Raw genomic sequence first — 17,689 nt, forward strand, 5'->3', positions numbered from 1 at the left:
GTGGTAATAAAAATCTTTAATGTACGTTATAAAAAGGAATCAGGTGACTTTTCCTCTGCACCCCCCCACAAGCGCTCGTGGTGCTGGCTCCGCTCCAGCCCCGCCAAGCTCCGCGATCGCCGCGGACGGGAGCTGAGTGGGGTCAACTCAAGTCATGCAGGTTGTAAAAAACGCGGGGTTTTGGCTGTTGCGGTTATGGGCTTGGCCACCGACGACAAGGTAAGAATGATTATCCCCTCCGAGCCTACGGCCACCCGCGGGAATTCGCTCCTGCCCGTGTCCCATGAGACATTTGGACTCCAGTTAGGACTCGGTTAGGCCTGGACCTCACCGAGCTTTCCTTCTCCACAGGGTCGCCGTGGCCGGAGTGCCGGCCCCCACCATCCACACTAGCGCCCAGCAGATGCAAGACGCAGCGGCCAAGCCGGAAGTTGAGAAGGCGAAGGCTCCAGCGCCAGCTCCGAGGCGCAGCAGCTTCAGGTGAGGGCCACTTAGGTCCAGCCCTCGGGAGACTGGCACCACCCTCCAGAGTCAGAGAACCAGTGAATTCCCAACTCTTTGTCACTTGCCATCTGCGGGACCTTATGCAGATTAATCTTTGAGCCACAGCTTTTTCGTCTGAAAGTGGAGATAACGCCGGAAGAGGTTGTGAGGATCAAATGAGATGAGCTTTGGCACAAAATGAATGCTCATGAACATTTGATGAATGAATGAGTGAACGTCGAAGTTGTATAGTAAATATCACTTTTGTTTCCCTCTGGGATCACGTCAGACTAACAGCCTTCCCTGGGTCTCGGACACAAAAGCGGGCGGAGATGGGTGGCTACACTAGGGTGTATGTTATTATGCACTTTTTTGAGTTGGTCTAAGGTCCAGGGTGGTTTCTGTGCTTAGCCCTAGCGACTTGGTAACTTGCTTTCCACAGTGCCACTACCTCTTTGTGCTACTTATACTTCACTATATTTAACAAACCTTTTCTAAGAACCTGCTTGGTGCCAGGCACCGTGCTAGGTGCTGGGGATACAAATGCAGAAGATCATTCCTCCCCACAAGTAGTTCACAGTCTACCAGGGAAGACAGACATACAAATGTTTTCACCATAATCTGACCAGTGGTATATTGGAGGTAAGAGATGGTTGCTTTGAAGTATGAAAGAGTGAGTGTCTGACTCCAGAGAAAATCAGGCAAGAGTGCCAAGAAAATAATGTGAAGCTCAGAACTGAATTGAATGGGAGTTCAGCTGGAAAAGATGAAAAGTCGTTTTAGGCAAACTAACAGTCTGTGTAACGCATGCATTGTGAAAGAATGCAGTGTATTCAGGTGTATGTGTGATGGCAGATGAGGCCAGCAGGGTGAGAAGGAATGCGAATGCTGAGGGTCTTATCTGTAACACTGGGGCTTTTACGCAGTCCCCACTGTAGGCAGTGGGGAGCTGCCAAAGGAATTTAAGCCCAGATTCTTTTATAGTCGCTCAGCAATGTCAGGCACTGTTCAAGGTGTTGGGTATGCATTGGTGACCAAACACACAAAAGTCCCTGTCCCTGTAGAAGTTAAATTCGAGTGGATAGGGGACAGTATATAGAAAACAAAAAAAACAAATACGACAGATTGTAGGAGTGTGTCCAGTGTTTGAGAGCAGCAGCAAGAAGGCCAACGTGGAGTGATGAGTAAAAACAGGACGTGGGGGCAAGAGGGCAAAGGGGTGTAACAGGCACGCAGGGCTACATCCTGTCGGCCTTGTGGGCCATCGTGAGGACTTCAGCTTATTCTCTGAGTGAAGTGGGAAGTCACTGGAGAATTCTGAACAGACGATTGACATGATCCTGCTTACATCTTAAAGGGTCCCTTTGGCTACTGTGTTGATATTGAACTGTAGGGAAGCGAGGGTGGAAGATGGGAGAAGTCTCCTAAGCAGCCAGAAAACTACTGAAGTAATCTAGGTAAGAAATGATGCTGGCCTGGACCAGAGTAGCAGCTGTGGAGGTAGTATAAATGGTCAGACTGATACATTTAGAAGATGACCAACAGGGTTTGTTAATGTAAGACGTAAGAAAAGGAGAGGACTGAAGGAGCACTCTAAAATTTTTGGCCTAAAGAGCTGGAAAGATAGAGTTGTCATTAAGACAGGGGAGACTGCAGGAGCTTGGATTTGGGTGGTTAAGTTTGAGATGCTTCATTAACATCCAAGTGGAGATACAATATTGACTATTAGAAATGGAGTTCAGGGCTTCCCTGGTGGCGCAGTGGTTGAGAGTCTGCCTGCCGATGCAGGGGACACAGGTTCATGCCCCAGTCCGGCAGGATCCCACATGCCGCGGAGCGGCTGGGCCCATGAGCCATGGCCGCTGAGCCTGCGTGTCCGGAGCTTGTGCTCCGCAATGGGAGAGGCCACAACAGTGAGAGGCCAACATACCGCAAAAAAAAAAAGAAAAAAGAAAGAAATGGAGTTCAGGGGACAGATCTGGGTTAGAGGTATACATTTGGAAGACTCATCATATAGATGATTTGGGGTTTTTTTTTTTTGCCATGAGGCTTATGGGATTTTAGTTCCCCGACCAGGGATCAAACCCAGGGCCCCCTGGCAGTGAGAGCACCGAGTCCTAACCACTGGACCACCAGGGAAGTCCCTAGATGATATTTAAAACCATAAGATACAAGATCATCAAGAGAGAAAGGGTAAACAAAGAGAAGAAGAGGTCCAAGGACAGCACCCTGGAGCCTCTGGCATTTAGAGATTTGGGAGATGAGGAAAAATCAGCAAAAGAAAAAGAAGAAATCTCCAGAGAAGTACTAAGAAAACCTGGAGGGTTTTGTGTTTTTTTTTTTTTTAATGTGGTTGAAGGGCAGAGAGATTAGCTATATCAAATGCTACTGATATGGTAGGTCCATAGACTGACAACAGAATTGCTCATTGGACTTAACATTGTGAGTTGGTCGGTGACCTTGACTAGAGCATTTTCGGTGGAGGTATGAGGGGCTAAGGTCTCAGTGGCGTGGGTTCAAGGAGAATAGAAGACAGGAAGAAACAGCAGGTATGGTCATTTCTTTGAGCGGGAATATAGAAATGGGCAGGTGCTAAAGGAGGCTTTAGGATCAAGGGGTTTTTGTTTGTTTTTAGGTTGGGGAAATGACCACATGTTTTGCTGATGGGAATGATGCAGTAGAGAGGGGAAAGAATGAGGATGCCGGACTGCTGTCCTTGAGGGGCTAACACACAAGTGGAGCATCATAACAGGAGAGAAGGCAGAGATTGTGGGCACAGATGTTTGGTAGTGGGAGCTGGAAGAACTTCTGATTGCTTCTATTTCTCTGTGAAGGTCATCAGCGGGCAGTGAGGAAGCAGGAAGGAGTTGGAGGTCTGAGGGGACAAAAGAAGGTACAAAATAGTCATCCAGGACAGTGAAAGGGTAATTGAACTGTGGATGCGCTGTATGATTGCCAGCAATGAGGGCCCACTGGATGTTAGAAGTCATTAAAGTAAAGCAGCGGTTCTCAGCCTGAGGCGGCTGTGCCTCCAAGGGGACTTTTAGCGACGTTTGAAGACATTTTTGGTTGTCACAACTTGAGGAACAATGTCTAGTTGGGTAGAGGCCAGGGATGTTGCTAAATATCCCACAGTGTGCAGGACAGCCCCCCTTCAGAAAATTCTCTTGCCCAAAATGTCAGTAGTACTGAGGTCAAGAAACTGTGATAGAGAGAGAGAGAGACAGTAGGTACTACTGCACTACTGTGTATTTTTCTCTACCCAACTGTGCAGGCTATTTTCAATCCTCGTCAGCCATTTGCAAGAGATGCCGTGTGTGCGGGCCTGGTTTGAGGATGGGTATGAAGAGGCAGCAGAACAGCGGCAGAAAGCTTTGTCTTTCCTGTTTCTGGGCAGCCTCGGGGTGAACCACTTGTTCGTTTGTACATTGGACCTGGGAGGCTTAAAAGCTTGATCTTGTCTGTGCCTTCAGTTAAATGGTTCAAGCTCCAAATCCTTCCTAGTCCAAAAATCTTGCCCTATATAAAAGGCATTATGCTGGTATGTTCAGACTTTAGAAGGCTTAAGTTTTTGACCCACAAGTCAATAGGGGAAATTATCAATGGGGCAATGATAATGTTTTAAATATTAATGTCATCTCAGAGCCTCGTCCACATTCCACCTCAGTGTAGGCTGATAAGCTGGCAACCTGCTGAGAGGCTAAATCATCTCTAAGATCAGGCCAAGCAGGAAAGAATACACTTGTAACTCTTGAATACCACTGTGTTACTGTTTTGTTTTTTTTAAATCTCTCTAGGGAAGCCAGTCAGGAGGATAATGCTCAGCTAACAGTGCATTCTCTAAATCAGAACCCGTTGTAGTTCAGGTGGCTGAGGGGATACAAACACTGATCTGATCTGTACGTGTAAGCAGGGTGCAGCAGCAGGTTTGCTCGAGTCTAGAATAAAAAAAAGCGCAGGTGGTGAGCAGAGCTCTGGACCAAGGTAGAGCCCCTCGACCCAAGGCCTGACTTCCCTTGTTAACCCTGTTCCCCTATTTGTACTCAGTTTCTCCACCTGAAAATGAAGTCCTGACCAAGAGACAGCCAGAGGACAGATCGGACTGAGATAGAGAGGGGTCTTGAACTCAACATGATGTCTAGGCCAGTGTGCTAAACCCTGAGTTCACATTCTGACTCACTTGGGCTACTTCAGAAATGGATTCTCAGGCCCCATCCAGAAGTCTGGGGTGGAATGTAAGCATCAGAATCACGTGATCCTGCTGTTCAGCCAGCATGGACAACCGCTGGTCTAGGATAGGGGTTGGCAAGTTGGCCCCTACCTAGATCTGGCCAGTTTCCTGTTTCTTATTGGACAGTAGTCACACCTATTAACTTACTGTTGTCTGTAGCTGTTTTTGCACCACAGTGGCAAAGTTGAGTAGTTGCAACAGAAACTTTACGGCCAGCAAAACCTAAAATATTTACTATCTGGCCCTTTACAGAAAAAGTTTGCTGACCTCTATTCCAGGGATTTTTTTTTAATAATAATGATTTTTATAAGTATTATTAAGATAATTTTGTCTTTTTTTATTAAGATAATTTTGTCTTATCAATATGATATGAAAAATCATATTGTTTGTACAAACAAACAATAATATAGTCAAGATATCTGTGGTTGATAAAACAAGAAATAGAGATTCGACTTTATTTTTTTTAATGCAGAAAGAGTAGCTTATAGAGGACTGGAGAGTGATCTGATTACACTAGAAGGAACAGGGGAAGATGGGGAGCATGGATTAAATTCTCTTTCCTCCCAGCAGAAAGTCACTAGCTGTGTCTAGAGTCAGCAACTCAGGAAATGGCTGCTGAAGCACCATGTTCACAGATGTGGCAGCAGCGCCAGAAGGGTTGGGGGCAGTGACCTCAGGAGCAGGTTGAGGCAGAGAGCTGCTGTTTCTTATTATGAGTTTGTCTGTACTGTTAGCTTTTTTTAAACCTTGTAATTTTTTTTTAATTAAAAAAAAAATCAGGACAACTTTACCTAAAATTTTTCTTCTAATTGCAGCATTTACCCTCCAATTCCAGGACAAGAGAGTTCTCTGAGGTGGGCAGGAAAGAAATTTGAGGAGATCCCAATCGCACACATCAAAGCATCGTACAACAAGTAAGCAGGGAAGGGAGCATCTGGTAGGGCTAGAGTGGGCTTCTTTCCCCTTCAGAGGGAGCGGACAAGTCAGGCTGCCACGTTCTGCACACAGATGCTGATGCAGAGGTTCCCCCAGGCTCCCTCCTGGTTTGGGGAGACCACCTCTCTCTTTATATAGTTTATTCAGATTTCATGAAAATGTGAACTAGGTTAGGCATATCCCATTCATAAGATTTCATTGCTGTCCTTGGGAATTGTATTTCCTGGTTCTGCTCAAGAGTTGGAGAAGAGTATATTTTAGGGCCAGAAAGTCCCTCTGTGAAAGTATTTGTTAAGTGTTAGTACTGGGGATGGGTGATTAATAAATGAGAGAAATTATTTCAGAATATATAATTTACTAACTAAGCAAAATGGAAACCACCAAATAAGGGTCGCTTTAAAGTACTCGCTTTGGGCCACCGTGCACCGACCTCTGCCTTTGTAGGGCTGCACAAGGTTGGAAGACTAGCGTTCTGTGTGGCTTTCAGACAGTGCTGGGTAAGTTCCCAACTGTGTGTTGGCAACAGAAACCTTGCTGACATCAGTAACATCTTTGCACACCAGCCCCCACTTGGAGATGGGATTGGTATTTGGTCAGCAGTCGCCTATGAAACAATTTAGAGAACAATACAAGAGACTGTTGGTAGTCAGGGCTAGAGGGTGAGCACAGGCGAGGTGCCATGGGATGCATTTCAGCTTTCATCTGGTAAGCTCAGAATGAGAGCCCCTGGATTTTCCTCTCTTCTCAGGTTGCTAAGGACATAGGTAAGCTCTTTGTTTGTTTGCTTTTTTAAGGGTCTGTGGCCCACTCTGTAGATTTCTATTGAGGTTGTCTCAGGGACAAGCCATTCTCTTGTCTATTTCTACTCTGTTCAGTGTAGAAAACCCAAGAAGCCGTGGTAGGGAAATGGCAGCCGTAGCCAGGCCAACAGCAGGTGGCCTGAGCCCAGGGCCAGCTCCAGCAGGTCTCCCCATAACCACTCTCTACTTCCCTCTGTGGTGAGTTCTCAGGGAGCTCTTCAGACCAGGAAACTGGGCAGTGATCAAGAGGGAAATGGAAAGCATATCTAAGGATTTCTTGAAGTTATTCTTAGTTTTAATTTAACTTGTTAAAGAGTCCTTATCTTTTAGAGATATATACTGAAATATTTACAGATGAAATGATGGGTCTAAGATTTGCTTCAAAATAATCCATTAGTTAGGGGATAGAGGGGTGTAGAAACAGGGTTTATAGGTGAAACCAAATTGGATATGAGTTAGTAATTGTTGAAGCTGAATGGTGAGTCCATGGGAGTTCAGACATTATTCTATCCACTTTTGTGTATATTTGAAACTTTACCAATGAAAAGTCATTAAAAATTACCTGATGTGAAAATCTAATTTCTTAGGAAAAAAAAAAGAAGAAGCCAGAAAGGACCCTGAATCTAATTAAACACTGGCTACAGGCAAGATACTAGGAGGAAAATATGCCACCTTTCCTCTGGATGACACTTAGCACCCTCAGATTATGGAGCTTCTGTTAGTCAGCTCAGGCCACTATAACAAAATACCACAAACTGGGTGGCTTAAACGGCATTTATTTCTCACAGTTCTGAGGCTGGAAGTCAGAGATCAGTGTGCCAGCAGGATTGGGTTCTAGTGACAGCTCTTCCAAGTTGCAGATGGCTGGCTTCTCGTTGTGTCCTCACATGCTGGAAGAGGCAAGGGAGCTCTCTGGGGTCCCTTTTATAAGGCACTAATCCAGTTTATAAGGGCTTCACCCTCATGACCTAATCATCTCCCAATGGCCCCACTCCCCAATACCTTCACATTAGGGGTTAGAATTTCAACATGAATTTAGGGGGCAGAGCCCAAACCTTCCATGCATAACGGCTCTCTTTAGATTACATTTAGACTTGTCAGTTTTTAATGAGGTTTAGAGGTTGATTCTGACCTTTCCTGGCACCTCCTACAGGATAAGCTCAGACTGAAAGCAGCTAACGGTCTTTTTCTTTCACACTCGGGCTTGTCTGGGCATGGGTTAGCGCTCTCTTACTCCCTTGAAGAGCCATTATATTCTGTACACCTCCCCTCCTTTCCCAGCACACAGATCCAGGTAGTCTCTGCTGCTCACCAGCCCCTTGCCCGCGCTTCCTGTGGCACGGAGGGGTTTCAGAATGCCAAGAAGGGCACAGGCATTGCAGCGCAAACAGCGGGCATAGCTGCCGCGGCGGTAAGTGTGTGTTCTTTCCGGCTCCCTCTGTGCTGGGCTCCACTTTTTGCATGGCTGATCACTGGCAGGAAAATTGTCCTTGAGGCAGCTCTTCAAAAGCAAGAGTATTGGCCAACTCTTGTTGGCTACCCTAACATGGGGGGTGGTTTGAAGAGGTGTGTGAAAACGCTTCTCTTTTCTCTTTCTCTCAGCTTCAGTAGAAGTGAAACACTCGGTTCATTCTAGAAGAGGCAGGAGCCAGGTGCTGAAGGCTCAGCAAAGCCTCCTGGATTTAAAGACCAGTGCGGTGGGTGGGGTGTGGTTGTGGTAATGGTCCATCTGGAGAAGGTGTGGCATGTGAGGACTCTCCTGCAGTATCAGAGGGAGCGTGAACTGTTGCAGACCTTTCTAGAAGCAAGGTGGCAGTGAACTGCAGTTGGTGTATTTATTCAGTATCTACTATACGCCAGACATTTTACATTCATTATCTTGAATCCTCAGAATACCCTTGGTATTACCCATGTTTTTAAGAGTCATTTGGGATTCAGAGTGTGTGGCTTGCTCAGAGCCATGCAGCCAGTCCAGTTCTCTGAACTGACCCTGCCAGGTCTGGGACCAGAGCCTGGGCACTGTCTGCTACAACACAGGGCTCACTGCCAAACCGGGAGTATCTCTGAAAGGAAAACCTTGACCTTCAGACAAAGCTCGATGCCCCAAAATACTGATTGCTATGTATCAGTGATCATCAAAACACACTAAATGGCCACCAGTGGGCAGGTTTATACACTTAAAATAAATATGTCAGTGTTAACGGTGGCTTCTGCATGGTGGATTGAGTGACCTGTGTGTTTTCCAGATTTTCTGCAGTAAACTGCCTTTATAAACAAGAAAGAAAATTTTAACTGTAACTAAAGATTAAAATGATAAGATGACACTTTCTAAGAGGGTACTGAGGCTTAGCCTTGGAGTCCAGGGCACCTTATGTTCTGAAATTCTGCCTTTATCCACCTGGGAAAAATCTGAGCAATATTTAGAAGTCTCCACTAGGTGGCAGTGCTGTCCTGGGCGGAAAGAGATCCCAGCTGACTGCTGGTGTCTGTCCTGCACCTCGGCCATCTGCTCTTTGCTTCCTTCCCTGTCTTCTGCCTGTTTACATGTGTGGGTGCTTGTTCCATGGAGCTCATAACCCTGTTGCTCCAGGTGGCAGTAGCAAGGGGTTTGGATGTCGCACTTCTCTCTCAGAGCACTAACCACTTGCTGCTCCTCTCCAGAAAGCTACGGGGAAGGGTGTGACCCACGTCCGAGTTGTGGTTAAAGGCCTGGGGCCAGGGCGCTTGGTAAGTGACCTCGCTTCTTCGCAGCCCAGCATGTGTGCTTGCTTCTTCAGTTAGTGAGAGAAACGGGAGTGAGAGCAGAGGAGGGAGAGTGGACCCTGTAGTGGATTCTCCTAACGGCTTGAAGTTTCTTTCCATTGCCTCTAATCTCCTAAGCTTCTCAAAGCAAGCCCTGATCACTTAGTTTCAATTCATCAGACACTTACAGAGTGCCTGCTGTGTGCCAGGCACTGGGAACAGAAAGGTGGCCCCTGGGGGACTGTCACAAATGGGTCCCTCAGTACAGACTAGTGAGTGCAGTGGTAAAGCTTGTGCCCAGGGTGCTGGGAGCCTGTTGGGTGTGATCAGGAAAGCGTCCCCAAAGAGGTGACATCTCTACTGATTTTTTGAGAATGACGAGGGACTAACCAGGTATGCGTATGGGATTGGGGGAGGGGGGATCATTCCAGGCAGAGGAAACTACAGAAGCATAATGCTTAAGATGCGTTGAGATTTACAACAGTCTTTGTTCTTAGACTGTAAAGCGCAAGGTGGGATGTGGCAGGTGGGATTGGAGATGTGGGCGACGTTGAGGGCTTGGTGAAGGGGTTGGTAGGGAGAGCTCTGTGAGAGCATCAGGTTGGGACTGTAGATATCAGAGCCAGTGAGCTTTCTCATCCCTACGCTGCGCCCCACTCACCCCCTACCGGTTCCGAGCCCTGTCTGGACACACTGGGGCATCGTTTCTGGGACTGTGCCATCCTGCTATTCCTTCTCTTTCCAGTCTGCCATCAAGGGACTGACCATGGGGGGCCTGGAAGTGATCTCAATCACAGACAACACCCCCATCCCGCACAACGGCTGCCGCCCCAGGAAGGCTCGGAGGCTGTGAGGGGCAGGAAACCTGCACCTGAACCTGACCTCAAGTCCCACCTCCAGCTGGACGTCATGGAAAGCACACTGTCACAGCTCTCTCCAGGGAGGGCTTGTTAGAGACCCTTCAGACAGTAAGGGAGAGCTCTGCCTCTTTATGGGATGGCCTTTGCTTGTTTCTTCGACTGGAGACCAGTATGCCCAGAAGTGCCTCTCCTGGACAGGAAGGGAGCTACAGGAGCAGCTGTGGCCCAGACGCCAACCAGTAAATGCTGCAGCTGCTCTGAAAAAATAAAAATATCTCCACCATCTGTAGTAATTTGTGGGTTTTTTGCTTCCAGCGTTGCAAACAGTAACCCCCCACTTCCTCCTGAAAACGAGATTGTGAATTGAGGTGAGACCCTCAATGGAAGGATTAAGATGTAAATGTGGGCCGCTAAGTACCAGGCACCTTCCTCTTTGGTTTCACATATTTCCTTTTTAGCCCCTTAACTAAGGGTTCCAGAGCTCATTAGCAACTTTTCTTACTAACTTGTAATTTGGCCCCAAATTGAGAGCTTTGTGCCTCCTACCTCTGGAGTTTTCTGATAGCAGGTTTCACTGTTAGCAGGTGTTTCTAAAGTTAGTTAGCCCTAACAGTACGGGAGAGTGGTCCTGGAACCATCAGAGATTCCCCACAGTGAAGGCTGCATTACACACTCCGTGGGCGTCAGCAACCCCAACACCCGAGACTGCATGACCCTAAAGGAGGGAGGGTAGAGTGGTATAAAACAGGGTTCTCTAGAAATTAGGGGAGGTGGAGGGATGGGCGAGAGCAGAGCCCAAATTGAGACATGCAGGAAAGCGAGTCCGGGTGGTGCTGACACAGCAGGCTCCCAGGCAGCACTGACTGCTCAGTCGGGACTCTGGGGTCCCTGGATGCCACACAGAAGCCAAAGGTGGGGCCTCTGGGGACCCAGCAGGAGAGACCCCCCTCTTCCTTGGACAGAGGACCAAGGGTGAGAGCATTACCAGGAGATGAAAAGGTGCATGTCTGTCGGAGGGGAGTCTGCAGGAAGGGCCTGCCGACCACCGAGGGGCTCCACGCCTGCACAGCCAGCCAAGCATTGCGATTTGCCTGAACCCCGTGTAGTAAATGCACAAATGCCCTCTTATGTAGGGAAGCCGCTGCATTACAAAGGTTAGAGAAGGGGAAAGGACCAAGACCTGAATGTGAATTTAGAAGGAAAATGTCTCTCTACTGCCTTCTCTTCCATCCTTAGCAGGACCTATGAAGGTTAACTTGTGACCAATGACTAAAGGAACCCAACTGGAGGCTTCTTGTGTCGAAACCACCGACGGAAGGAGTTACACTTTAAAAGTATATATAAACACGTTGTGTAAAAAACATGGGGCTCATGAGAAACCGCTCTGTGATGTGATATGGTTTGGCCTTTATTCGGGTGGACAGAGGGCCTGGAGCAATTAGTTTAACAGAGCAAGAAACAGGCGGTTCAAAAGAGAAGCTTAAAGAAAGTCCTTTAGAGAGGCGTGGGCAGGGTCAGGGGATAAAGAGGCTGCAGCACTCAAGGACTAGCAGGAGCCGGGGAGGGACAAGCCCCCAGAACCTGGCGGCGCTCTAGTCACAGGGATGCGGCCTCTGCCAAAGCCGTGGCCCACAGAGGGAGAGGACAGAAACACACTGATGGCTCCAGCCTCTGGCTACCTGACGTGCCCAGTGGCTGAGCCCAACAAGAACCAGAGCAGGGGAGCAGGGTGGTGCCGTCCCTGGAGGGCCAGCCTCGCAGGCAGCAGAACGGATCTGGAGGGGCACGTGGAGAAGAGGAAGCACAGGCGGTCTCCATCATTCCATAAGTGAAATCTTCCATACGCTGTGGTTTTAGAAAGAGTTATTTTATTCCCAAAAGAGCATCAAAAAGGAAGGTACTGCCTGAGAGGGCCTACAAGTAGACAGGACACAGGGGACCCTAAAGGATCAATGGTCTTAGGGCCAGAAATGGAAGCCTGGCACCACCCCCGGGAGCCAGGTGGGGGGAGCACCGTCGACAGGGCGCCCAGGGGGAACGCACACAGCTTTGCTGCTGGGAGCCTCAGTGCCCTGCTGCGTCCAGGCTCTAAGAGGCCAGTGAACTTGTGCTCTCTTAGGTTCTATCACCTCTTAATCGTGGGGTCTTGGCCTCAGAGACCGGTCCCTCCTCAGGGGAGGACCTTCACTGACCACTTAAGGCAGTTATCGTTCATCTAAATGCCAGGCTGCCCTTTCCCCTGCTGCCACAAGCCCTTCTCCGAAGCCAGCCTCTCGGTCCTGAGACACAGGTGACCGTGTGCTTGCACTTCCCCCTGGCAGAGAAGATGCAGAGCCTGGCACTGGGTCCTGAGTATTTGCACAAGCAGAGTGTTGGCATCAACTTGTGTGACAACACACTTCCTTGTTTCCTGGCAGCAGGGCCTTGCGTTATTGCTATGAGTACATCAAAGCACAAAGCTGGTGGCCCAGGACTAGCATAAGGAAAGCCTCTCCTCCCCTCTCCCCTCTCTTCTTTCGTCTGCAGGCAAAAAGGCAAATATAATTTCTCTCCTTTCAGCATAGATGCAATGTTTTCCGTTCTTTTGGCCAAGGTCATCACCCGACACCAAGCTGTACCTTCACCACCAAAATAAACCTGTTTAACAGTAGAGTACCTGGATGCTGGCAGAATATAACTCAGCAGTTTAGGAGAAACCATTTTGCAATTGCCTCTGCCTGCAACCTGACTCTCATATGTCCATTTTTTTAATGCATATTAAATTAAAAGGCATTTAATGCATATATGCCTTCCCCCGGACTCCTTTATTCTTTCTTTCTAGTCATTTTTTCCTACCCTGGATAGACACATTGCTTTTTAAATCTGAGTATTATCAGCCCACAGTGATGGAGTGGTCACTACCAAAGCAGAAAAGTCTATTTAACCAAAGTGAACAAACATGGGCTATTGCACAAACACAGGCTGAGCACAGGGAGAACAGATACGGCACTGTCATTCCTGTCCTGGAGCTCACAGACCAAGAAAGTGGGACAGGCACATGGCTGAATTAGTCAGAAGGAAGTTCCATACGAGGCATGAATGTTATTGGTGTTTGAGTGAAAGGATGATCCCCTCAGTTCATCCCAGCAGGATCACCAAGTATCTTTAGGATTGGAAACTGGCAAAGCAGCATTGCCCCAGGTTACCGGATATGGCTTAGTTGGTGTGGTGGGTCATGATAGGAAGACGAATGGGGGTAAAATCTTACCAAAGGATTGGGAGAAAAGGAAGGAGGCAAAAAACGTTTGGCCACACAAGATGTGATGGAGAAAGGGAGGTGGGCGTGTAGAAGGCTGCAGTCAAGCTCATTTGCAGACGATGAAGGTAGGTGTGTAGGCATCTAAAATAGAGTAGAAAGAGTCACTGAGGTTTAAGTCAAGAAACTATGAGATGTGGACAAAGAAAGCTGTCAATCTTGATGCTGAAATCCCAAAGTGGACATCAGGGCAGGGGACAGAAAAGTCTGGGAGAATCAAAGTCCCGAAACAACACAGAGCGGCCAGAGTACAGGAAGCAGTATATGGGTTTAGGAAGAGGGGAGTAACAGCACGAACTTCAAAAGAGAAGGACTGTTGGGAGGAGGTAGCAGAACGATGTCCCAGAAGGGAGATGAGGCACTGGCCACATGCTGACCCGCATCCCTGGGCACTGGGGTGAGATGTGCAGAGTTGGGGAGGAATGGGGAGGAGTGTGGTGATGAGAGACTGTCTCTTCTCAGTGGAATCAAGCTCTGGGGACCACAGAAGGAGCGGGGTGATGAGAGTCCTGGAGAAGAATGCAGGCTGTGGGCTGGGTTGGGGGTGTCCGGCGTGGTGACTTTGCATATGCTGAGAGGATGTGGAGAGAGATGAGGCTGGGGAGGGCCTGGAGGGGGCAAGGACAGGGACCTGCCATGGCTGTGGTCTGGACTGTAACCTGTGTCCAGTGTCTGCTCTGCTTCTAAGCTGCTTTCATAAAGAATACAGATGGCCGGAAGCCATGAAAAGATGACCCTTCTTACAAGTAATCAAGGAAATGGGAATTAAAATGCATGACTATGGGCTTCCCTGGTGGCGCAGTGGTTGGGAGTCGCCTGCCAATGCAGGGGACACGGGTTCGTGCCCCGGTCCGGGAAGATCCCACATGCTGCGGAGCGGCTGGGCCCGTGAGCCATGGCCGCTGAGCCTCTGCGTCCGGAGCCTGTGCTCCACAACGGGAGAGGCCGCAACAGTGAGAGGCCCGCGTACCGCAAAAAAAAAAGCATGACCATCACTCCCTAAATGATGCTAATCCAAGCCACAGTGGGGATGAGCTCTCCCAGAAAAAAAGCAGAGAATGAGGAAAATAAGACGACCCAGTGTTAAATGCTGCAAGGAGGGCAAGGCTGCAAAGAGGCAGGGGTGCAGCAATCAGAGAGACAGCAGGTGTGGCGTCTCAGAAGCCAAAGGGCCGAGCACTTCAGAAGAAGGGAACAGTTGGGGTGCACGGTGCGGCTGAGAGACCAGCTGGCAGGTCAAGCAAGGTGAGGACTGGGCAATGGCCATGGATTTGGCAATGTGGAGGTCCCCGTTCACCGAAGGGAAGGAGGGTGGAAGAGTCAGGATGCCTAGTCTTCCGTAGAGGCTGTGTCATGGCAACAGGGGTGGATGAGGAGACGGGCTGTCTCCCTTGAGACATGGCAGCTGTGAGTCGGGGTGTGGAGGACCCTGGACCTGAAGGAGGGGGGAGGGAAGAGGCCTCAGCAAGGCAGCCGGAGGCCAGGCCTCAGGGGGAGACAGCCAGAGTGGGGCTCCAGTGACAGGCGGGAACAGCAGCGTCCAACTCCAGCAACGTGGCATTGACAACGGAAACAGAACGTCCTTGCAGTTGGTACACGGGGAACCTTTCTTTTTTTTCCCAATATTCCATAAATTGTTCTGAAATAAAAGTGCTCTCAAATGTAAACAGCTAGAGCCTCTTCAGAGGGAGATCTGGCAATATCATTCACCACTTGCGATGTACAGACCTTCACAGTTCCCTTCTAGGAATTTCCCACATTGAGCAGCGCTGTCCCTGCTCATGGACGTGCCCTGGAGCTGCACGGTCAGCACAGCAGCCACCAGCCCCGTGGGACTCTCCAGCACTTGCGATGTGGCGAGCAGGACCATGAATGAGGAATTGGCAGTTCGGTTTTATCTAGTTCAAATTCACTGAAATGTAAGTATGGCATGTGGCTGGTGGCTACTGTATCGGACAGCGCAGCGGAGATAGGCTCTCATGGGGGTGGGAGTAGGCAGAGATATATACTTACTGAGGCACGGCGAGTAACGGAAGAAGATTGGAACCTAAATGTCCATCAACAGGGCGCTAGCCAAGGAAATTACAGCCCATCCAGATAATGGAATGTTAGCCCTGAAACAAGCCAAGATGTATTGCTAAGTGATAAACGGGGGTTGGGGGGCGGGACAGGCAAGACAGTGCAGAGTACAGTCATGAACTGCTGTAGAAAAGGACAGGATATGTGTACATAAATGTGGATGCACTGACTATATGGAAAGACATACCCCAAATGGGAGCATTCCCTCCAGGGAGAGAAACTCAGTGACTGGGTAACAGGCAGAAAGAAGATTTTTTACCTTTTCCACCTTCAGAATAGGGTGCCATGTACAGCTGACCCTTGAACAACGCCGGGGTTAGGGGCGCCCACCCTGCATGCAGTGCAAATCCACGTATAACTTCACAGTGACCCTCCGTATCCATGGTTCCGCATCCACGGATTCAACCTTGGGTGTCGTAGTACTGAACGGATTTAGTGAAAAAAATCCACATAGAAGTGGACCCTCGCAAATCAAGCCTGTGTTGTTCAAGGGTCAGTTGTCCATGCTGTTGCTTATTCAGGTTAATTAATCAATTAAAATAAAAATAGAAATAAAAAACTGGTTTATAAGAAATGCGTAGAAGCTGCAGAGTCAGGCACTATGTAAATTATCTCAAGTGGGCAGATCACATTTTTTCAATAGACATTTTGACACACACAGGTCTGTAACACCCCCCCACGCTGCAGCTGGCCCAGTATTTGGGGCAGGACTTCTGACTTGGCTCTGAAATTTGTTCTGGTAATCAATCTGGCTTCTCCCCTCTGCCCGCCCAGGTTCAAATTAAATTGTACACATGCTCTGCGATTCAGCCTAACAAGTCTGGCCAGAAAAGTTGGCCTCAGTGTCATTGTTGCTTGGCTGGAAGGAAGGGGCAGACAGAGCACAGCGCCCCGTTTCCATAGTGCCCTGTGGCAGCTTAACCACCTTGGATTTGCGTAATCCCCTTGAACGGAAAGGAAATGTCAACTGAGGGGCAGTGTGGTGTCACAGGAGGCCCTGGCTGGCAGGACACCTGTTGTCTCAACCCAGCTTGAGCACAGACTCAGCAGGCTGTCAGCCACACTCCTGTTCCCCAGATGGACCTCAGTTTCCCCCTCAGGACCAAGAGGCGGTTGAGTGGGCTGTAGCTCTGGCACCCAGGAACCCACAGCTCCTTTGTGGCTGGGAGGACAGCGCGGGTTCGGATGCACTAGCCCACACTGGGGGAGACCCTCAGGGCTGCGGTACAGGTCTGACTGGATGCCACGGAAATGCCCTTCACTCTTCTCCCCGTGTGCTCTCCCCAGGGCTCTATTCCCCCTGCCTGCTTGCAGTGGGGAGGGCCGGGGCTTTGGAGACACCCAGCCCAGGTTGGGACACCGGCTTGGCATCAGTCTGACGCTCAGCTACTCCACCTCCACGGGACTGTTAGGAGCATTCGCCCAGACAGCTGTGTACCCACTTGTACACAGCTGGTGCTCATGAAGGACGCCTCTGCGCTCTCCCCACACTGCTCCCTCGGGCTCCAGTCTGTGGGGTTCTGGCTGAGAACGGTGGTGGATGCAGATGCAAGCCCATTTTGCTGCCATTATTATTATTACTATTCCCAAAGCTTTCTTTCCTGTGATTTTAATCAGAGAAGGTTCTGATGGAGCCAACCACCCATCCTCCTACTCCCTTAAACCCACTTAATTGTAGATTAAGCCAGATTGTTACAAATTTGCAGCCAAAAATTAAATTAAATTTAAAAGCCAAATGATTCCAAAATCTATCCTTCAAGAGCCTTTCTTCCATCCCTCCTTCCTCGAAAATCTATCCATACTCAGATAAAATATGTCTAGAACCTGGTAGCTGCCCTCAGCAGCTTCGAACCTGGTGGGGGAGACAAATTCAGAAAAAATCCATTGTAATCCCGCAGGTGCTACCACAGAACAGGGGTGTGTGTGATGAGAAGAGGTATCAAGGAACACTTCCTGAAGGAGGTGACCTGAGCTCAAAATAAGAGTAAGCATTAGGAGGCAAATGCGGGGGATGAGGGGTGAGGGGGGTAGTTTCCAGCAGAGAGGATGCACGCATGGACAAAGGGCAGGGGGCAAAAATGACAGTCTGTGCCGTAAACTACCAGCAGTTTAGAACATAATGTGAGGGAGGAAGGGAGGCTGTAGCAGGCTGAATAACAGCCCCCAGAGATAACAGATCCTAACCCTGGAATCTGTATGTGTCACTTTATTTGGAAACGGGGTCTTTGCAGATGTGATCAAGTTAAGGATATAAAAATGGGGA

General features: G+C 48.9%; 2 protein-coding genes across 7 annotated transcripts in view; one reads left to right on the plus strand and one right to left on the minus strand.

Annotated features, from left to right (window-relative positions):
- Window positions 1-9: 9 nt before the first annotated feature.
- Window positions 10-10,341, plus strand: MRPS11 (mitochondrial ribosomal protein S11). Of its 3 annotated transcripts, XM_019945808.3 has the most exons (7): window positions 10-219; window positions 352-480; window positions 3,318-3,376; window positions 5,550-5,628; window positions 7,732-7,861; window positions 9,112-9,177; window positions 9,938-10,341. In XM_019945808.3, exons 1-7 carry the CDS (start codon window positions 155-157, stop codon window positions 10,043-10,045), a joined length of 636 nt encoding a protein of 211 aa, XP_019801367.1. In that variant the 5' UTR covers window positions 10-154; the 3' UTR covers window positions 10,046-10,341. The 3 variants fall into 3 exon arrangements, with proteins under 3 accessions (XP_019801367.1, XP_019801369.1, XP_004325671.2); XM_019945810.3 differs by lacking the exon at window positions 9,112-9,177; XM_004325623.4 differs by lacking the exon at window positions 3,318-3,376 and having other exon boundaries at window positions 5,530-5,628.
- Window positions 2,809-17,689, minus strand: part of DET1 (DET1 partner of COP1 E3 ubiquitin ligase) — a 67,126-nt gene continuing 52,245 nt past the window's right edge. For 2 of the 4 annotated variants that reach the window (XM_073801385.1, XM_019945803.3), the window contains one exon: window positions 2,809-3,358. In XM_073801385.1, the coding sequence (XP_073657486.1) occupies window positions 3,322-3,358 (37 nt within the window). In that variant the 3' untranslated portion in view covers window positions 2,809-3,321. Of the gene's footprint in view, window positions 3,359-10,491; window positions 11,898-15,360; window positions 15,462-17,689 lie in introns of those variants that run through there. The other 2 variants (XM_033852104.2, XM_073801383.1) reach the window with 2 other exon arrangements.

Source organism: Tursiops truncatus, chromosome 2 (genome assembly GCF_011762595.2).
Source record: "Tursiops truncatus isolate mTurTru1 chromosome 2, mTurTru1.mat.Y, whole genome shotgun sequence".
Lineage (NCBI taxonomy): Eukaryota > Metazoa > Chordata > Mammalia > Artiodactyla > Delphinidae > Tursiops > Tursiops truncatus.

Coding starts and splice junctions, on each gene's coding strand:
- MRPS11 (XM_019945808.3), top strand. CDS start 155: ATGCAGGTTGTAAAAAACGCGGGGTTTTGGCTGTTGCGGTTATGGGCT. Junction 5,629..7,731: donor ATCAAAGCATCGTACAACAA/GTAAGCAGGGAA, acceptor CTCCTTTCCCAG/CACACAGATCCAGGTAGTCT. Junction 7,862..9,111: donor CGGGCATAGCTGCCGCGGCG/GTAAGTGTGTGT, acceptor GCTCCTCTCCAG/AAAGCTACGGGGAAGGGTGT.